The 16,902-nt window shown below is 50.7% G+C and overlaps 5 protein-coding genes across 5 annotated transcripts; 4 read left to right on the top strand and 1 right to left on the bottom strand.

Moving 5' to 3' along the window:
• Nucleotides 1-632: 632 nt before the first annotated feature.
• Nucleotides 633-1,863, top strand: N7477_000310 (zinc-binding alcohol dehydrogenase family protein; the record flags this gene model as incomplete). The annotated part of the gene is made up of 4 exons (XM_056961973.1): nt 633-733; nt 801-868; nt 922-1,423; nt 1,482-1,863. 4 exons carry the CDS (start codon nt 633-635, stop codon nt 1,861-1,863), a joined length of 1,053 nt encoding a protein of 350 aa, XP_056826976.1.
• Nucleotides 1,864-4,172: 2,309 nt separating this feature from the next.
• N7477_000309 (uncharacterized protein) lies at nt 4,173-6,196 on the top strand (the record flags this gene model as incomplete). The annotated part of the gene is made up of 3 exons (XM_056961972.1): nt 4,173-4,670; nt 4,799-5,498; nt 5,832-6,196. The coding sequence occupies 3 exons, from the start codon at nt 4,173-4,175 to the stop codon at nt 6,194-6,196; spliced, it is 1,563 nt and encodes a 520-aa protein (XP_056826975.1).
• A 976-nt stretch (nt 6,197-7,172) lies between these two features.
• N7477_000308 (cleavage polyadenylation factor subunit CFT2) lies at nt 7,173-10,254 on the top strand (the record flags this gene model as incomplete). Its single annotated transcript, XM_056961971.1, has 3 exons — nt 7,173-7,321; nt 7,376-7,960; nt 7,995-10,254. 3 exons carry the CDS (start codon nt 7,173-7,175, stop codon nt 10,252-10,254), a joined length of 2,994 nt encoding a protein of 997 aa, XP_056826974.1.
• Nucleotides 10,255-10,513: 259 nt separating this feature from the next.
• Nucleotides 10,514-12,401, bottom strand: N7477_000307 (uncharacterized protein; the record flags this gene model as incomplete). The annotated part of the gene is made up of 6 exons (XM_056961970.1): nt 10,514-10,607; nt 10,660-10,731; nt 10,783-11,427; nt 11,478-11,818; nt 11,908-12,282; nt 12,345-12,401. 6 exons carry the CDS (start codon nt 12,399-12,401, stop codon nt 10,514-10,516), a joined length of 1,584 nt encoding a protein of 527 aa, XP_056826973.1.
• A 995-nt stretch (nt 12,402-13,396) lies between these two features.
• On the top strand, nt 13,397-16,696 carry N7477_000306 (Sec23/Sec24 family protein; the record flags this gene model as incomplete). Its single annotated transcript, XM_056961969.1, has 7 exons — nt 13,397-14,277; nt 14,333-14,714; nt 14,768-14,865; nt 14,920-15,260; nt 15,314-15,751; nt 15,818-16,009; nt 16,062-16,696. The coding sequence occupies 7 exons, from the start codon at nt 13,397-13,399 to the stop codon at nt 16,694-16,696; spliced, it is 2,967 nt and encodes a 988-aa protein (XP_056826972.1).
• Between the last annotated feature and the right edge of the window lie 206 nt (nt 16,697-16,902).

The following is a 16,902-nucleotide window of genomic DNA, read 5'->3' as shown; positions in this document are numbered from 1 at the left end:
AAAATATCCAATAATCCATGATTATCACTACTCATCAAAGATCGATTAAGTCAGTCGTGATAACATTCGAGGTACATTCACATACCATGTAGCCCACGCGCCATGGAGACAGAGGATGCACCCACACTCGGCAAAATGATTACTAACATCAGAAGATCCTTTATCTTGTGATTATGTAATGTTACGAACGACTCTCATGTATGAAGTGAGAGAACTGATGAGACTTGCTATGTCTCATCATTGTTTACTGGTCTCGAAACAATTCTGCGCCAAGATGGTGGAAGTTCTGTGCCAAGTATACAATTACCCTATGTGGGGTACGGACACAGATCGATCTTCTGACATGGGGCTTTGACATCATAAGAGGTGATATCATGATATTGTAACGATTATGTTCAAACATGATGACGGGATCAAAACTGTACTTGTCTTACAAATGCCGGTTCCGAACCTGCTGTCACTAAATCCCGTTTCAAACCTGCAAAATGGCTTTTCAAGACCCTAGAAGTATCGCGTACATCTACTTCGAAATGATCCATCCCGCTGCGCCTTGAGATACACTGACATTTCTTTTCTCGTTCGATTAAGAGATTTAAAGCCTTACCACATACGGAACCGCTCCCACGCTCGCAATGAAGGCCGTCGTTGTTGAACAATACGGACCAGTCGAAAGTCTGGAAGCTCAAAATGTTCCCGATACAGGGGACCCTAAGGGCCGCGATCTGTTAATAAGGTACGCATAGCGGCTCATGCTGCATCTTAACTTGGGCAATTTTTTTTTAATACAAATCGGATGTCAGGGTGGAAGCGTGCTCGGTGAATCCTATTGATATGAAAGTCCGCGCTGGTAAATACGACGATTATCCTGGTATGTGTTTCCCTTTTCGCACAGTCATCGTATTTCCAATTGACGATGTTCAGACTACTACTCTCATGTTCCCCGCCCATATCAAATCTGTGGCTATGATGGCGCGGGAACAGTGATGAAAAAGGGCCCCGGGTGTTCGCTCTTTAATGAAGGAGATGAAGTCTTTTACTCCGGTAGTCCAATTCGACATGGATCCAATGCGGAATTTCAATTAGTGGATGAGCGCTCTGTGGGACACAAGCCCAAAAGTCTCGATATGGTCGAGGCTGCTGCCATGCCTCTTACGTATCTCACCGCTTATCAGGCACTCGTTGAACAAATGAAGATTGAGAAGAAGGAAAAAGCGGCAGTGCTTATCATCAACGGGGCAGGTGGTGTTGGGGCCGTGGCTAGTCAAATTGCCCGCCAGCTCCTTGAATTGCCCGCTGTGATTACGACCGCTTCTCGCCCGGAGAGTGTTGACTTCACGAAAAAGATGGGAGCAACGCATGTCATCAACCACAGGGAAGATCTGCTGAAGCAGATCCAAAAGCTCGAACTTGACGTTCCTGTGAAGTAGGTGTTGCTTCTCCCAATCAATGAATGGTGTGACTTACCCCCAACCCCAACTCAGATATATATTTATCACGCATTCGACCGACCAATACATGGACGTGTGTGCCAAAATTTGTGCGCCATTCGGCAAGGTCTGCTCGATTGTACAAGGCCAAGCCAAGATGTACGGCACAGAGTTTATGGCAAAGTCTTTGTCTTTCATCTGGTGCCTGGTTGGTACTAAACCTGTCTATGGCATGGATGTGGAGTCTCACCACCGAATTTTGGAAGAGTTGAGCCGGCTGTTGGATGCTGGAAAGATTCGTTGTCATCTGACGCAGCGACTAGGGTTGACACTCGATGGTCTTCGTGAAGCCCACCGGGCTATAGAGAGTGGGGCCAATATCGGAAAGACTGGGTTGGCAATTGGTGATATTCACGGCGCTGAAGCCTTCATGTAACTCAAGACAGCTAGGTGAGGTTCTTGTGGTCAATAAAATTTGGTCTAGCATGTATCGTGCTGAAAGATGATCAGAGTGATGACCATAATGAGTCCATTTACGGTTGAAATATATGTTTCATATCTTTGGGTCGTCTTCGTAGTTTCATACATGTAGAAGTCTTGTTTCGAAGATGGCGATGCTACAATATACATAGGGCTCTTTTTAGAAATTCTCATCAGAGGCATCGCTTGCGCCACATCTTGAACCACTTCCTCCGGGCCGTCTTTTAGGGAGCACTCAACGACCCCTGGGTTCAAATATTTCTCAATGAAGAGAAATGTCCTCGTCCTGGTGACTTGGTCGAGATCACACCTGTTCTCAAGCACGATGTCAACCTCATAGGCGGTAGATTACGGGGCGCGGACATCGACCTCGATTGAATATAATTTGACCTCCTTCGCCGGTCTTCCCTTTTTTCTCTTGTTTTTTTTCTCGTAAAAATTTCATAATGTCCTGCTCTGGCGCGTTCCTGTAGTTCTTCAATCTGCATAGCTATTACTAGGAGGGATTTGGGAAGGCTTCCTCAGGTACATCTCGGCAGATGGAATAGCAAAGTCGATGAGACATGCCTTCTTCATTCTAAACCTACGCAGACAGGGGTTCGGCCTGGGTCAAGATTTCCCTGGTACACACGGAGAGCCTGATTCTGAGACCAGGCTGCGAGATATACGCACTTGATGATTTAATCCCCAGGCCTCGCCGTCGTTGGCATTGGAATGTGGGAAACCACACGGTAACCCAGGTGCCCGGGCAGAACGGCCTGTGCACTTTGTTGTTTCTCCCCGAGTCGAGCTTGCTGCTTTAATTTCTTTGCTCATTTCTATTCACAGCCCGCGTAGACTTTGAGAAGTCTTTCTTTCAGTACGTAGCAGCGAGGCTATCTTCAAAGGTTGTTTTATGTGAACACTCTTTATCCAGCGGTAGGCTAAATCACAGGTTAAGAATGAGCAATCGATCTCAGCTGAACCTAATCGATCAGATCGTCAATCGAGGACCACTACACGCTCATCGTGAGGTCCACACGGCCAGGTCGGATCACTTTTGCCCCCGGCGGCTATTCAGCACAGAGCAATGACACCAACGAAGTAGCATGGTCACATTCCAGAGACGGACAAGACAAGCCAGATTGGGCGGATGGTACTTCCACCAACGCGCACAGACGCAACGGCTCCCACGGCTCTTTTCCTGGCCTCATAATCGAGTACGTAGACAAAGAATCTCCCGAGGAATGCGCCTTGCCTTGCTTGTAGCGTTAGCGTGGCCTCTGGTGTGGTCATGAACTCTAACTAGGGCAGTCTTTTGTCTGGCTGCCTTTCATGTGGAGTGGAAGAAGGAACGAGGTCTCCTTTGATTCTGGTGCACTCGCTGGCTCCACTGGAGACAGCCCTAAGGGGAAAGCAGCTCCCCCTTTTGCAATCCGCAGGTCTGGGGCAATGTGTCGATCGCCGAAGCGATGTATCATCGGGGGGAGCCCCGGTGGAGTAGGGACGTAATCGTATATTGAGCACTGTTCTTTAAGGGATATCTTTCGTGTCTTTTCTTTTCTGTTATAATACCCGTCAGAACCGTTGTCCTGGTCAGATGAGCCGAAGTACAAGCTGCTTTGGATGGGAACAATATGACTCGGCTCGCTAAATCTGCTACTCTCCAGCTGACCATCTTGGTTTCTTCGTATCTACACCCGGGGCCTTTTATTTCTGATACCGCTGTCTTGCGATCCATGCTCTAGTCGCATCCTGCCAAGCGCTGCTTGAACTACCCCCGTCGCGTTTTGTGAGTGTCACATCCGGGATATTATGGTCCTGACTACGAGGACGTCTGACTGACTAGAATTGCTCTGTCAAAGAACACCGAGTCCAATCTTCACTCCATATTCCTCTTTCCTTGTCACGCCCAGGAACAAGTTGCATTGTGCATTTTGACGACACGGTCTCTTTGTAACCCTGATCGGGGAATTTCGACACTGAACGACCGTTCTGGTAACAAAAAATCTATTTTTGTGACCACAATCTTTTTCCCTGTTAGTGACAAAGCAAGTCGTCGAAAGATCTCGAACTCATATCTCGAAAACTCTTCTAGCCTGTTTATTAAAAACAACGCCCCTTTGCCTTGTTTTCAAGGTACCAGCTCTCTTTTTCCGACTGTATCACCCTGCTGGTACACTTCTTCCTCACTGTGAGTCTAACGGCAATTCCTCCCTTGAACTTTACACCGAACTAATCGAGCTTCCCTTACATGCAGTGAGAGAAGCTTTTCAGTGTTGAGTCATGGCAGCGCCTCCAGAGAAGTGGTATCAGCATGCCCAAGCCCCAAAACAACGGAAATCATCGCCACTGAAGACTATTGCTCTGGGCGATGGGTCATATTTTCCAGACGAACCGGAAATTGAACATGTCGAGAGAGCTAGCTCTCCAGGCACTGATTCCGCGCCAACACGGCCAGCGAAGGCTTTGGTTCGTGAAATGAGCCAAATTTTCGGAAGAAAACGCGATTTTCGATTTGCTGCACATCCATACATGCGCTTGCGTGGGGGGAACTGGGAGAATTGGGCCATCGACTCTTCCGGCAGCTCCGCCAGTGACACCAGCAATTCGTGGACTACCCAAGATCGCACATCCGACGAAGGCCGGCGAGGAGATCTTGATGATCCCGCCAACTACGAGTATTTCAAACGACAGCAACTCTGGTGCTTGGCCGGCGATCTATGTTGGAGACGATTCGCCGTGTCCTCAGAGTACGGTTCTCACTTGATCCAAAAGACCCGAGTGAGGGAAAAGATCTTTCGAACGACTTGATCAAAAGAGCCACCGGAAAGTGGGCGATCCCTGGCGCAGTCACCACAGGAGACGTTCGTTTGAGCCCAACTCATGCTAAATATAAGGCAGAGTATAAGGCACCTAGAGCCTATGATTCAACGATAGGGCTTGGCGGCTTACAATGGGTCTTTGACGCCGGCAACGAAGAAGCGTCCTGGAATGGATTCACGCAAGAACAAGTCATCGAGTTCATGTATCGATCTGTCGAGGAGATTATGGGCGATTGGATCTCGCGAGATCAACTTCGTCGGTTTATCAGGAGCGGACCTCTTGCGAAGTACGTGCAATACGTGGAAGATCCCCTACCACCACTTCCTCCGCCACCCAAAAGAAGCTTCACCAAAGACCGATATGTTTCATGGCATTTTGACGGTACAACGAAGAAACATGGGAACACCACAGAATTCTGGGACACCTACATTCGCGACGATCTGGCTACGCGACCCGGTGAAGCTAGAGACCCAAAGAGATTGGGCATGTTGTCTCAAAGATTGTTTGCCCATATGAGAGAAGCGTATGATCAACCAAATAACGTTGATAATCTGTTAGAGACTTCTTCCGATGAGGATACTCCCCTTCCACCACGGAGCAAAGAAGCCGGCCTTGGGACTCCCCCTCCACGGCGTCCATTCGGAACATCCCCCGTGAGAGCCTCCGCGGAGGCCCTCAAACAAAACCCCGGCAGCCTTATAGAAACCGATCCACTGCATGACCCTGAACTAGGCTTGAACCTGATGGATACGGTTGAAGATGGCGGCGGTCGGACCGCACGACTTGGTGAGTACAAATGTGTTTGGCTCTGTGTTATCGTCTTGGTTCTTAGCATGTTCCTTTGTCTATTCCTGTATTCGTTCAAGATCATCGGGTGATGTAATTAGAAACGTGTCAAAAGAGCCTAGTATCTATTCAGCTCATTATACACACTTGGATAAGCAGAGCTGATTATCTGTGTCACCTGAGTCTCATGATGGATGATCATTGGGAGCGATGACCTCAAGTGGGAATTCCTGGCATTCTTGACATCCCTTACGTACTACATTCGCATGGCTGGTTCCTAAAATAAATGATCTGCTGTGATTCGATGCTGACGCTAACATGTTGGTGCCTTAGATGACGTGGCAGGCTTGCCGGAGGAAAAGGCTCCCGAAATCGATCAAGAGGAGGTCTCGACGGAGCCTGTGTTATCTTCTCGCCTGTCTCCGGCTAAGACTGGTATATCTGAGCCCTTGAGGTCGAAAGAGAAGCAATCCAAGAGTGATGTTTCTCCTCCTTTGTCTTCTGCTCGAATTGATCTATCCGAACCCTCGTCCAGCAACGAAGAGGAACGTATAACAGCTGGCCCAGTGAGCAGAAAGCGGGAAAGAAACAAGACCAAGGAGCCTGCAAGAAAGAGGCAAAAGCCTGGGGCCGTACCCACCCGCAAGGCTCCCAAGCGTAACCGTAAGAAGCCAGATAGGCTGGGATTTTCTACTTGAAAGCGCAACAATAAGGAAAGTGAGTCGTCTTATGGGTATATGATAGGTGAAGACCGGATTAACACTCTCTATGAGTGCTAACACTTCATCGTAGCTTTGAAATTAATCACGATTCTGGAAAGACTAAATAGGCCCCTCGGCCCATTGCTGCTTAAGACAAACGGCTCTGAAACGCTACCAAAGACAAGAGTAACATTTACAAAATATACAAGTGAATTATGCGAGTAAGATGGCGAGGAGGAGGATGACGTCTCGGCTACAGGGTTCGCTTCAGCACGTGCGAGCCACAACTGCGACGTCGGAACACGATATTACAACAGAGGTGAGCAGATCTATAACCGTCAAACGACATCTTTCGTCGTGTCGGACCACGGGCCAGCACTGAGCTGACACTTCAACGTCTCCACAGAGCCCCTCTCTACCGGCTGACTGGCCCGGGATTTTCATGAGCTGTGAGTTGTTCCATTGAGAATGACGTGGGACATAATTCACAAGAGTAAAGATCATGATTGTGTAGACTCCCGGGGTGTTTACTAAGAGTTGGGTGAAAATTGTGCATCGTATTTGAATATTCAAAGCGTGTTGAGCCGGGGTTGTCTTGTGTTATGGCCCGTAGAGAAGATGGTTGAAAAGGAATCCAAGTCGTCTCACTATAGTTCTGCAAGTAACTCAGAAAACCCACGATATTGGCCAGTGGCTCAAGGTCACATGACATGTGATATACAAACCGTGCAAACATGGCCGACAGAAGACAGCTCCGCGACAGTGGATTCCTCCCGATCTCGACCGGCGCCTTCTATCCCTTATAGCCGCTAGCAAGCAGCTGTCGAATCCAGGGAAATCTCCAAGATAATGCACCATTCTTTTTGTTAGAAGCATAACCCGACCTTTGACTCGATTGGACGTGTTCCATTTTCGAACGCGCTCGGCCAGACGCAGTCGCAACGGCTCAAGTCGCTGAACACCTGCAAGCAAGATGTTCACTTTCACCCCACTGCTGGGCGGACAGTCGTCGTCATCGAGGGCATCGCAATCCATTCTAGAGCTTGATGGGGGTATTAAGATCTTAGTGGACGTCGGGTGGGACGATACGTTTGACACTCGTGACTTGGCGGAGCTGGAGAAGTTAGTCTGATCGGCCGAAGTCTTCGATTTAGTGCTAATATCGACTTTTTGCAGGCATATTCCGACTCTCTCACTCATTCTTCTCACCCACGCGACCTCGGCGCATATCGGTGCCTTCGTCCACTGCTGTCGGACCTTCCCTCTATTTTCTCAAATCCCTATCTATGCGACAAGCCCAGTGATCGCCCTCGGTCGCACAAGCTTACAAGACCTCTATGCTTCGGCACCTCTTGCCGCGACTTTTCTACCCAATGCATCGGTATCAGAACCAGGCGCCGCAGCTGCAGCACCTACAATATCAGCGGATGGAGATGGAAAACCCAAAGCTGCTGGCAGCACAGGGAGGATTCTCCTCCAGGCACCAACCGCGGAAGAGATCGCTCGATATTTCTCATTAATTCAGCCTCTCAAGTATTCGCAACCCCACCAACCGTCCCCGTCTCCATTCTCGCCACCCCTAGATGGGCTTACACTTACCGCTTACAATGCCGGACACACCGTGGGTGGAACTATCTGGCACATCCAACACGGAATGGAATCCATTGTCTACGCCATGGATTGGAATCAGGCACGCGAGGGCGTTGTAGCAGGCGCTGCATGGTTCGGTGGCTCTGGAGCCAGTGGAACAGAAGTCATTGAGTCATTGCGGGAAGCCAACAGCTTTGATCTGCAGCTCCCAGGGTGGTGATAAATTCGCCCCATCTGGGGGTCGCAAGAAGCGAGATGATTTGTTGCTTGATATGATTCGAAGCAGTCTTGCTAAAGGCGGGACTGTTCTCATTCCAACGGACACGAGTGCTCGAGTGCTTGAGTTGGCTTATTCGCTTGAACATGCCTGGCGTGATGCGGCGACTGGTGAGAAAGACGATGTTTTGAAGGGTACTGGACTCTATTTGGCCGGCAAAAAGGTCAACACCACTTTGCGCCTGGCCCGTAGTATGCTCGAATGGATGGACGAGAATATCATTCGTGAATTTGAAGCTGCTGAAAGTGCAGACGCGGCTGGCCAAAAAGCAGGTGGACAGGGACAAGACAAAAGTTCCGGTAAAGGTGGAGGACCTTTCCATTTCAAACATCTGAAGACCGTCGAACGTAAGAAGCGGCTCGAGAAGCTTCTTGCAGACCAAGGCCCCAAAGTCATTCTTGCTTCAGACACATCATTGGCTTGGGGATTCTCTAAGGAATCTTTCCGACGGGTTGCCGAGGGTCCCAATAACCTTTTGCTGCTGACAGAATCTTTCCGCACCAAGGCGCCTGAGGTCCCAGATGCTCACAATACGATGTCAATTGGACGTATGATCTGGCAATGGTATGAAGAGCGGAGAGATGGCGTGGCGCTAGAGAGAACGGCCGATGGAGAATTGCTTGAACAGGTCCATAGTGGCGGACGGGTATTGACATGGACCGATGTTCAAAGAGCCCCTCTAGATGGTGGCGACCACCTACTATATCAGCAATATCTCGCCACGAAACGACAAATCCAGGATACCACCCAAGCGCGTGGCCAGGAGACACTCGAAACCGTAGCCGATGCACTGGACGACCGATCAAGTTCAACCTCTTCAGAAGATTCGGATTCCGAACAGCAAGGTCGTGTGCTCAACTTCTCGGCGTCACTTGCGCACTCGAATCGAAGCAAGCTTGCCCTTACCGACGAAGATTTGGGCATTAATGTTCTCCTTCGACGCAAGAATGTCTACGATTATGACGTGCGTGGCAAGAAGGGGCGTGAACGCATGTTTCCCTATGTTGCACCAAGAAAGAAGGGTGATGAGTACGGAGAGTTCATTCGACCAGAGGAATACCTACGAGCAGAGGAACGTGAAGAAATAGACATGCAGCAGCGACGGTCTGACGCGCAGACCAAGCTTGGTCAAAAAAGACGATGGGACGACGCCGCCGTTACTGGTGGACGCAGACTCTCTGGAGGCGCAGCTGGACGTAAGCGCCAGCAAGTGTCCAAAGATGGTCAAAGGGTCGAGTCAGGTCCAGGTGATGATGTCAGTCTTGCTTCTGGTGAAGATGCCGACGCAGTTATATCTTCCGAGGACGAGGATGATGGCCAAACATTCGAAGGACCTGCCAAGGCCGTTTATAACAAGGAGTCAATTACAATCAACGCTCGGATCGCATTTATTGACTGTATGGGCCTGCACGATAAGCGCAGTTTGGAGATGTTGATTCCTCTCATCCAACCTCAGAAGCTGATTCTGATTGGTGGAATGAAAGAAGAAACCTCTGCTCTGGCAGCTGAGTGCAAGAAGCTCCTGGCTGCCAAGGCTGGAGTGGACGTCTCTGCTGCTGCTGCCGAAGCCGCCGCTATCATCTTCACCCCTCTGAATGGTGAAGTTGTTGATGCCAGTGTCGACACCAACGCTTGGATGGTCAAGCTGAGCAACAACCTCGTCCGCCGCTTGAACTGGCAGCATGTTCGCAGCCTGGGCGTCGTCGCTCTGACCGCACAATTGCGAGGACCCGAGTCCACCGATGATGATGAAACCACAGGTGCCGACGCATCTGGCAAGAAGATGAAACTGACCAAAGATGAGGCCGCCTCTTCCGCAGTCACACCTACATCGAACAGCGCCAAGTCTGCAGACAAATCAACCCTCGTCCCTCTTCTTGATACCTTACCTGCCAGCATGGCCGCAGGAACCAGATCGGTGGCCCGACCGCTGCATGTTGGCGATCTCCGTCTGGCCGATCTGCGCAAGCTGATGCAGGCGGCCGGTCACACCGCCGAGTTCCGGGGTGAAGGTACACTTCTCATTGACAAGTCAGTGGCAGTGCGGAAGTCAGGCACTGGCAAGATCGAGGTTGAAGCTTCGGCGCAGTCATCGGCCAATCAGGCCTCCCAGGGTCGCGGTGCCGGTAGCTTCCTGGCTGTGAAGAGAAAGATTTATGAAGGCCTGGCTGTCGTGGCAGGGAACTAAGGCAGGACATGTGTGTAATTTTACCATCCACTGATGTATAACTTGATCTGTAATGAAGTAATTATCAATGATCATCTATACTAGCTCGTACGGTCCTTCTGAGACTTTTTACTAGACCGGTCAATGCACATATGAAAGAGTTTAACTGTTCTAATTCTAATCTTTTGCTTTTTTCCCGTCTATGAATTCTATGAAAGTTCTCCACACTTTGTTCTGAGATAATGGGATCACGCTTGTCGAGCCGGGACATGCAGTATTGTCAGACGTTGATATCCTCAGGCTCTTCGTAGTCATTTGTATCCTCTGAAGGAATTTGCTGGATGATGTCGCTGGTTTGGGGACCAGTGTATTTTCTGCGGAGAATCGTCAACATGTTTCTTCCCACGAGATGAATCATATGATTACCCTTTTGCAGCGACCCACCACCAAAACAGGGCGAATATTCCAATAAAGGCAGCAACGCATATGGCGTAATTCCTATGACCAAAGATTAATACAGTACCATATTTAGCAGGAAGGAATTCTCACATGTTTGCCGGTGTTACTGGTAGTTGAGAGGGGAAGAAAAGGATAGTGCTGATAAATAACACCCAAATGACCGCAACGTAATTGGTCAGGGTGCCCCATCTGCCAAGTGTAAAGGGGCCCTCAATGAAGTTGACCTTCCTCTTGTATATCTGGTGAGCGAGAATGACAGACACGTAAGATAGGTCGAGTGCCGGTGCCGTGACGCTGAAAATGGCAGTAGCAGTTTCTGTAGATCCGATAGCAATGCAATTGAGACCAGCGCTAAAGAAGACCACGAACCACACAGCGTTGACGGGAGTTTGGGTATAAGGATTGACCTTTGACAGAAACTCGGAAAAGGGCAGCGCATTGTCTCTAGCAAAGGCGTATGCCATTCTCGTATCTGCTAGCATGGCTGAACAGCCCGTGAAGAATTGTACTAAGATGGCAAAAGCCCACATGGTGGTGCCGCCTACCTTCCCACCGGCGTTCAGGAAGATCTGTGCGGCGGGGAGGCCAGTCGGAGTATTCAGAATCTCATCAAACTCAGTGAGACAAAAGCACATGCAGACTGTCAACATCCAGCCGAATGCTCCAGAGACCAATACCGCGGTCTTGATAGCAACTGGGCCTCTGACGGCAGCATCGTGGGTTTCCTCGGACATGCTAAGATAGATGTGAGCTATTACCAGACTCAGAAAGATATCAGGACTCACTGAGTCGTCCCATCATAGTCTGTCATAGTCCATGCAACAGACAAGAAGCCTAAAAAGAATGAGAATACCTTGGAGCCCCACCCGGACCCGTCAGTAAAGTGGGTAAAGACCCACGAGGCTGGTTGCTTATCCGGAGTGAGATACAGCAGTGCAATACAGATGCAGATGGTCGCAGATACTGTGGTGCTATCAGCAGTGTCCGTTTCAGATGACGAGTTATCATACTGTTTATCGGCGCGAACCAAAGAATGATTCGATGCAGGGTTTTTGTTGTCAGGGAACACACTACGCCGATGATGCATAGCAGCCCAATGGATACCAACACGGTCTGTAGAGCGTTCCTAGCGACGCGTCAGAGAACCAAAGGGGTCACAGATGAGAAAATGAATATCTGATCAACTCACGGTGAATAAGAATATTGGCCATCGACCAGATCCGAGTTCATGCTCACGCCGGCCAACAGCATCTGGCTTACGGTATAAGCCACACTGGAGACACCAGCGGTCTGACCCAGCAGATTGCACCAACCCTGGACCCACGAGAAGATCGGGACCTGTTCGGCAGGAACAACATGTTTGGTGACAAAGTACATACCGCCAGCGGTTGGATAGGCGGAGACTAATTCCGCAACGGAACTACCGATGCACATCGCCATGCAGGAGCCGATCAACCAGCACCATACAGCCGTGGCCGGGCCACCGGCCGATAACGGCGAGCCAAATGTTGCCGGCACCGACCCAAGGACTCCTAGAATGGAGATGGCATATGAGACGGTGGACCATTTCGAAAACTCCCGTCGCAATTCCTAGTCGGTTTGTGGTTAGAGGTGCCGATGAAGGGCGTGCAGGGTAAAACGGGCGCAGGCACCTGTTTGTATCCAATTCGAGCCAACAGCAATTCATCGTCATCCTGGATAGTCGCCATTAGGGATGGGATAGGGGATACCGAAACAGAGACTTGAATTTGATCCCCCTTAGGTCTGCGATCCGAGTCTGGGGCCTTCACCGTCAGGTCCATAAGTATAGATAAGGCTGGTATAGAGGTAAGGGAGGGGGCGATAGAAAAAGCAAAGAATGCAAGAATGAAAACGAAGATATGCACTTACGAGGACCTATCCTACAGATATTATATTGACTTGGATGATGACGCCAGATGGAGGGGCAAAGGTCCGGTCCAGGGGAGTCGAAGCGACGGTGAGGTGCAGAACCCTAAGCCAAAAATCGGAGAAAGGTCGATACGCACTTTATCACGGTCAGCACGAATCAATCGATTCGAACCGATGCACGTTCACATAGGGTTGGTCTTACTTTGATAGTACTGCGGACAGGGGGTTATAGGATAAAGATACTTAGTGAGAATAAATCGAGGTCGGACCTACTGGTGGGTCAAAGAGAGGCCCGTTACTCGCGTTTCCGTCTTTGGAGACGAGCTGCAGTCTGGGATCAAGAACACTGCCTTAAGCAACACGCCAAAAGAGATAAGTCAACCTTTTGGAATTTGTATAAGCCACGTAGAAGAACAGAGAATGACTGCAATTTTCAGGTTCCTTTAGTATTTCGTTATGAGACGTGTTTCGAAAGAATGAAGAGTCGGCTGGGCATTCCGGTGTTTAGTTTAAGCGCCACCCTTATACAAACGCAGGGCGAATGTAAAGAAAAAAACGAGCGGTAAAAATTCAATGATTCAAAGATGTCTGTTAACCTTCTAGAACCAAGAATGAATTGAAAACACGAAATACAGTTCTGACTGTTTATGGTTCCACACGTGAAGAACCTCGGAAGCACGTAAATCCGCAGAGAACTAAGGCTAGGTGGTCAATCCGGTATATCATCAACATTCGCGGGGTGCTGCAATCGTCCTTGGTCATGCTCTGAGCTTCTTTTCTCTCTATCTCCTTGGATCCTAGCCGTATTCTCCTTATGGCTGATCCATCCATGTATCACACAATAGGGGGTCAAGACCCCTCGAATTCGCACTCGCAATTCTCCCCTCAACAGCCCTACCCCCCGGGCGCTGCACCCCAGCAACCAATTTCTCCTGGTGCCGCTCCTCAGCAATCAGGAGCTCCCTACGGTAATCCGGCACCCGGTCAGTGGTCTGCGTACGGCTCCCCTCAGCAACAGCCCGGACCCACGGAAGCATACAATGCACAGCAAGCTCCCATGGGGGCAGGAGACCCGAACATGGCGGGGTTGGCTTCACAAATGAGTGGCCTGGGAATTGCGCCAGACGCTGGAGCTAGGACACATCGGAAGAAGCATCGCCATGCCTATCATGATATCGGAACCGGGAGTGCTGCTCCTGCTAGTGGGATGCCTGTGGCAGGCGCGCCGCAGCAGGAAACTCGATTCCTTAGCACCGGCTTCAATCAGGATGCAAGACCGGTGTCGCCCTTGGCTGCACTCCAGACAGGGCGGTCCGCGCAACCGGGAATGGGTTCGCAACCTGGCATGGCCGGTGGTGCGGATTCCGTCGCTACACAAGGTCGAATTGACCCCGAACAGATCCCAAGCATCCCCCGATCACGCGACGTGCCCGCTCAGTACTATTTCAACCATGTTTACCCTACTATGGATCGACATTTGCCTCCGCCATCGTCGATTCCGTTTGTCGCCCACGACCAGGGCAACTCCTCGCCGAAATACGCTCGTCTGACACTCAACAATATCCCCTCGACCTCCGACTTCCTCTCCTCTACGGGATTACCTCTGGGCATGATCTTGCAACCACTCGCGCCTCTGGATGCTGGCGAACAACCCATTCCTGTGCTGGATTTCGGAGATGTGGGCCCCCCCGAGATGTCGACGATGCCGAACATACATCAATCCCTTCATGTCGTTCCGCGCCGGTGGTAGCAAGTTTGTCTGTAATATGTGCACGTTCCCCAACGACACGACACCCGAATATTTTGCGCCTCTCGATCCATCCGGCGCGCGCGTTGACCGTATGCAGCGGCCGGAATTGATGATGGGTACAGTGGAATTCTTGGTGCCGAAGGAATATTGGAACAAGGAGCCCGTTGGTCTACAGACCCTCTTTTTGATCGATGTTAGCCGGGAATCGGTTCACCGAGGCTTCTTGAAGGGGGTTTGCGAGGGTATCGCGGAGGCCCTGTATGGCGAGGACGGGGCAGCAGATGGAACCGAGGGCGATGAAAACAAAGCACGCAAAATCCCTGCGGGTTCAAAGATCGGTATTGTCACATTTGATAAAGAAGTGCAGTTCTACAATCTTACTGTAGGTCGAATAATTCGCCACAAGCAATCTGCTTCTCACTGACAGCAACATAGGCGACACTGGATCAGGCTCAGATGATGGTCATGACGGATCTAGAAGAGCCCTTTGTACCGTTGAGCGAGGGTTTGTTTGTTGATCCCTACGAATCCAAGTATGTACAGGCCAAGCATTGATCGGATATAAGCTTGCTAACAAACTGAACTAGGTCTGTTATCACTTCACTGTTGCGTCGGATACCCACTATTTTCCAACATATCAAAAACCCCGACCCGGCTTTGCTGCCCGCACTTAACGCTGCTCTTGCGTCGCTGCAGCCGACTGGCGGTAAAGTTGTCTGCTCAGTGGCAAGCTTGCCTACCTGGGGGCCTGGACAGCTTTCGGTGCGGGAGGATCCCAAGGTCCACGGCACCGATGCGGAACGCAAGTTGTTCACCCCAGACAATCCGGCCTGGAAAAAGACCGCGACCAAGTTCGCCGAGTCGGGAGTGGGTGTGGATCTCTTCATTGCCGCTCCCGGTGGCACATACATGGATGTGGCGACCATCGGTAGGTCAAAACACTACCATATCAGTTATGCAAACAACTGACTCAGGATACAGGACATGTCTCTGGCCTTACCGGCGGCGAGACCTTTTTCTATCCCAACTTCCACGCTCCACGCGATCTTCTGAAGGTTCAGCGGGAGATAGCACATGCTGTGCAACGAGACACTGGTTACCAGGCATTGATGAAAGTGCGATGCTCAAATGGTCTCCAGGTGTCTTCATACCACGGCAACTTCGTGCAGCATACTCTTGGCGCAGACCTCGAGATCGCGAGTGTCGACGCGGACAAGGCTATCGGAGTCATCTTTAGCTACGACGGAAAGCTCGACCCCAAGCTTGATGCACACTTCCAGGCTGCATTGCTCTATACTTCGGCTGATGGTCAGCGCCGGGTGCGCTGTATCAATGTAGTGGCCGCTGTTAATGACGGCGCCATGGAGACAATGAAATTCGTGGATCAGGATGCCGTCGTATCGGTCATCGCCAAGGAAGGTAAGCTCAGAGTCTCAAGACCCCCTCCGGATCGATGGGCGATGAAATGCTGACCACCTGTTACAGCTGCTTCCAAGACTCTCGATAAGAACCTCAAGGATATCCGCGCCAACATCTCTGAGAAGACAGTTGATATCTTCAGCGGATACCGCAAGATCTTTTCTGGCTCACACCCACCTGGCCAGCTGGTCTTGCCGGAGAACTTGAAAGAATTCTCCATGTACATGCTCAGCTTGGTCAAGTCAAGGGCATTCAAGGGTGAGAGATACTACAATCGTATGAACACGGCTTGTGCTAATTAGTGTCTTAGGTGGCAACGAGGCGTCAGATCGCCGGACTCATGACATGCGCATGATACGAGCCTTCGGCTGCACTGAGCTATCCCTCTATCTCTACCCTCGTATTATTCCCATCCACAACATGAACCCAGAGGATGGATTCCCCAACGAGCACGGACAACTCCAAGTCCCACCAGCACTGCGGGCCAGTTTCTCCAAAATTGAGGAAGGCGGTGTCTATCTTGTGGACAATGGCCAGGCCGTTTTACTGTGGCTGCATGCGCAAGTCTCACCAAACCTTCTGGAGGACTTGTTTGGCCCCGGTCAAAACTCGCTGCAGGAACTGAGTCCCAACCTCTCGGCTCTGCCGGTGCTGGAGACACATCTCAACGCCCAAGTGCGGAACTTGCTGCAATGCTTCTCAACCGTGCGCGGATCTAAAGCGGTCACGATCCAGCTGGCACGACAGGGACTGGATGGGGCGGAGTATGAATTTGCACGATTGTTAATGGAAGACCGGAACAACGAAGCCCAAAGCTACGTGGACTGGTTGGTACACATCCACCGGCAGATCAACCTCGAGCTTGCCGGTCACCGCAAGAAGGAGGAAACCACGGGTGAGAGTACATTGGCTACTTTGTCGGCTATGCGGGCGCCGTATTGGTAAAGACCGGAGCAGCCCGACCAGAGGGTCAACAGGCGTAGGTCCCGGCACCGATTCCCACCAGCTCCAGGGCCCCCGTCAGGCTGCAGGCACCCTTGTCCTTAGCACGAAAAAGGGACGGAGACAGCCCGTCCCAACCGGGAAGGTGACTCGATGTGGCTGTGAGAACTCCACCAGGCGGGGGAGCCCTGGAGAGGGGAGTCCAGGGC

Source organism: Penicillium maclennaniae (genome assembly GCF_028827695.1).
Source record: "Penicillium maclennaniae strain IBT 15551 chromosome Unknown utg000001l:1.0-3280838.0:1.0-3283122.0, whole genome shotgun sequence".
In the NCBI taxonomy this organism is placed as follows: domain Eukaryota; kingdom Fungi; phylum Ascomycota; class Eurotiomycetes; order Eurotiales; family Aspergillaceae; genus Penicillium; species Penicillium maclennaniae.
Note: the sequence above shows the minus strand (reverse complement) of the source record. Positions and strands in the feature narration are given on the sequence as shown.